Source organism: Anarrhichthys ocellatus, unplaced genomic scaffold (assembly GCF_004355925.1).
Source record: "Anarrhichthys ocellatus isolate YVR2014 unplaced genomic scaffold, GSC_Weel_1.0 scaffold1, whole genome shotgun sequence".
Classification (NCBI taxonomy): domain Eukaryota; kingdom Metazoa; phylum Chordata; class Actinopteri; order Perciformes; family Anarhichadidae; genus Anarrhichthys; species Anarrhichthys ocellatus.
The window spans coordinates 9,118,421-9,122,510 of NW_022280031.1; the positions used below are offsets into that span (position 1 = coordinate 9,118,421).

Genomic DNA, 4,090 nt, shown 5'->3' on the forward strand with positions numbered 1-4,090 from the left:
AGAGAGAGAGAGAGAGAGAGAGAGAGAGAGAGAGAGAGAGAGAGAGACATGGCTAAGTAGAAAGAGAAATGCTTATGAGTGAGAGATATGAAGCCTCACGGCTCTTGTGTTACATTCGTAAGTGCAGCAGTGACAGGAGGCAGCAGAGAGGCTGGGGGAAGATGGCTGCTTCTCTAGTGAGATCCTGAGATTCTGCAGCAGGATGCAACGGTTTATTAGAAGCCATGACAACCACTATAAACATGTGGCTTTTGTGCTGGACCATGCCATATTTAGGGCTATTGTTTTTATGTATTTTTTGGACATCCAAATCAATCAGGGGACAGACACAGTCCAGAAGTACAACATCACCTCCACAGCTGCATGTCACCTTTGTCGGTGGAGGGGACGGCTCACATGTGCTTTAGGTGAGATTACGAAAATATTGAAAGATTGCCATCAGGATAGGCATTACGGTGACCTCTAACCTTACGCTGATCCTGCAATCTGCCCTCTGACTCTGGCAGTGACCCACCTTGTCACAAAGCAGCTGATGCCCCTGTCACTGCTGAGATTGATGCCGCATATGATCATCTGTCCGCACGTGCTGTTTCTGTGCGTGCAGTATGATTTTAAAATCCACTCACGCGTGATTGTAGGTAAACCTATATGATAGTGAAGGGACAGTGTGTCACCCTTTCATCTGGTGTCTTTGTGTCAGGTTTGAAGTCAGCCGAAGACTGATTGCCTGTGGCTCTGCTCCTCGCTCCCATCAGTAAAATCACTAAGGGAGAAGGCAGCGTGCAGGGGGTGGGATGCTACACACACACGCACACACACATACACACAAACACACGCATAAACAAACATGCATGCTGAACAACACTGCTGCTGGCTTCAAGTCAATAACGCCTGAACAGAGTGCTTCATGTATGTGTGACTGCAGCAGTGCTTAAAAGGGAAAAGTGGATCAATTTCTGCTGATGCACACACAATAAGGGCCTGTAAAGACAGAGGGGGAATAGAACACAACCACACACACACACACACACGCACACACACACACACACACGGCTGCAGCTATAAAACAGAGCAAAAGGGGAGAAAGAGGACTGCAGGAAATAAACTGTCATATCTCCTCTTGTCTGCAGTGCTCGTGTACTACCAGAACTGGAGTGTGGAATGAGAGTTCAGATACCTTCAGGACAGACATCATCAACGCTCACTTAAATTCTGACTTTCAGCTCATTATCTTTAACTACACAGTCATTACACTCGGAAAGAAGAAGTAGCAGGGGATAAGCTAAAAATGACTCAAAGAAAAAAAGGATATGCAATCGTTTTGTTGCAGTACATGTGGAATATTGAAAGGTAAAAGACATTAGGTAAAATGTACTCAATTTATCCCCTTTTTGTTCCAATTCTCGCCATTCCCATAATTCAGGGCAGAATAATTGTGTGCAAAAGCAGTACCTGGCACTCTACCCGGGGTTTAATTTTGCGTTATCTGCCCCCTCGGCATAGAGTAGCTGCCAAGGTTCTGCTGCAGGCCTGTGGGGTTATCCAGCTTTCTTTTGTGCACGCTATGTGTGCGTTTGGACCACATTGCGTGGGTGACTGAGGCCGGGCTGCCAAGAGCAGCATGCACACTCACATGTGCATACACTAAGAGCGGGCGAAGCACTATTTTGAGGATGAATTTAACATAATTATTATACATAATTACTGTATCCTGTGGCTCGTACAGTATGAGTATGAATAGATTTTGAGTTCAACGTTTGAAATAGTGGATGACTAAATGTATTCCACTAGCATACATAGCATCTGAGAATTGGTTAAGCTAACACAGCTGTAGGAACTTCCATAATGGAAGTTCCTACAGAGAACAGGGATTCAATTAATTAGTTAGCACTCGTATAAAAAAGGCTAAGGAAGTCAGGCCATCAGTGCCCATACTACATGATAATATAAGATAGCAGAGATGAAAAGAGAGACTTCAGGAGGAGGAGGAGGAGGAGGAGGAGGATGGAGGCCATGAGGGCAACAGAGCAGGTAAAGGACAGATGGAGACACGTCAGATGTTTATGTGACGGAGCATCCTGGGAACATTCTGTGACAAAAAAAAAAAGAAAAGATGAGCGCATATATACATTCACAAGTAGACAACTGAGGTGGAGCGACAGCATGTTGTGAAAGAGGAGGAGGATTATGTAAGAGTGTAGGCTACGAGAGATGCTGCAGAATGAACCCTGGCATTACCCAATTGTGACTCATGTACACTTCTGCACCACACGCACACACACACACACACACACAAAGTTTAACGCACTCAATGTTAGACGAATGTGTTTGCTCTTCTGTAGTGCCCCTAAAAATAGTTCTCCACAACCTCTTCTTAATTCTGCTGGGTGAGTTTTCTGTTTAGTATTTGAATGCTCACCCTGTGCTGAGGGGCTGCAGAGGAGCAGCGTCTTCTGGGAGATGGAGTTTCTTTAGGCTGTCTGTCCTTCCGGTTGCAGTCCAGCTGGACCTGGCTCTCACACTCCAGGTGACAGGTGTAACTACAGTCTGATGGACACAAAAACACACCAATCAGAGACAAGACACTACCAATCGCTGAGAAGCAGTGGATGAAACACACGTCAAATGTTGACCTAACACTGTGAACTATAAGCCTCCATTTCATGTCAGAGAGTGTATCGCTCATTAGTCCAGTGTGTGAGTTTAAAATGAAGATTTAACCAAACAGGTACAGTCACACAAACACTCCTCTTTACAGAGAGTTTGCTCCATCTAGTGGCTCATGCCAGAACACACACCTACAAGGCACCAGACTGCAGCGAGAGTATTCATCAACAAGACATACCTGGAAAGGCAATATACGTAAAATAAATATCTATTTGATATTATAACATGTCAAATTACCCCAGCATTAAGCTGTTGAAATAGGACAAACGTATTACACATTACACACGGACATACAAGGTCCAGCAAAGAACATAAGGGCAAACTAATACATTATGTATTACAGAGGTACTGTATTGTAGCAATGGATGGACTCCTTTTACATTTTCAAAGCCAACAGACTGTCCCAGTATGGCAGCACTTGAATGGTCAACTCCCATCTTACTGCTCGGCAAGAAAGGAATAGATTTAAATGCTTTCCCCAAAAACTTCCCAAAATAGTCCACTGTTCTTGAACTTTTTGTCGGCCCCACATATGACAAGCCTCAGCTTGTTTATGTCTCTTTATTGTGGCCAGAGGCCTTTCCGCTGAGATGCAATGCCTCAAAGCGAACCTCTCCTCTGTTGGCGAGATAATCCATGCTAAAAAAAAAGAGAGACTTTTAAACTGCATGAGCTCAGAGATGACCGCAGTTTTGAGGGGGGGGGGGGGGGGGGGGTGGTTCTCAAGCAGAAAAGCTTTTTCAAATAAAACCCTGAACAGTAGTCTACAGGCCATCAGCCAGACTCCATCAAATACATTAAACTATTTCCGTGTTCTTTGTTTTCTGGTAAACTTCTTTGTTGCTGCAGTCGGTGCTGGACGAACGAGCGGAGCTCCGCCCGGTTGTTCTTCCTGTCTGCTGGTAGTGTCTCTGTCTGTATCTAGGAGAGGGACACCGCTGCGTCTCGCATACTCAGCATCTGCACCGTTACCGTGGCAACAAGCTTCTTGATGACCGTCGTAGAAAGAGAGGAGCTCCGCCTACATCAGGTCACTGGTACAAGGCTGTGTGTGTGTAAAGCGTAATTAGCTGTAAATCTTTAGATATAATCAGTGATGATTTTCACTCTCATGCCTGGAATTGCTGGTATTTTCAAAATGTCTTGTTTGGGAATGAAATGCTTCATATATGTTTGCACTGGCATGGACAATAGTAGAAGGCCTGGTTATTGAAGCAGGGAACAAGGAGGAGAGAGTAAAAGGAGACAGGGCAGGGCTTACTGACAGGAGGGACATGTCCAACAAAGAGGACAGTTCAGATAGAGGATCCTTTGCTCGTGACAGTTTAGAGGTCAGTGTATAAGAGAGGGAGAGAGACGTAAGTATGTGTGTGTGGGAGAGAGAGAGAGAGAGAGAGAGAGAGAGAGAGAGAGAGAGAGAGAG

The 4,090-nt window shown here is 45.0% G+C and overlaps 1 protein-coding gene across 2 annotated transcripts in view; it reads right to left on the reverse strand.

The window, feature by feature from the left end:
* rassf5 (Ras association domain family member 5) overlaps positions 1-4,090 on the reverse strand; it is a 26,080-nt gene that overhangs the window by 9,760 nt on the left and 12,230 nt on the right. For both annotated transcript variants that reach the window (XM_031862213.1, XM_031862303.1), the window contains exon 2: positions 2,420-2,547. In XM_031862213.1, the coding sequence (XP_031718073.1) occupies positions 2,420-2,547 (128 nt within the window). The remainder of the gene's footprint in view (positions 1-2,419; positions 2,548-4,090) is intronic.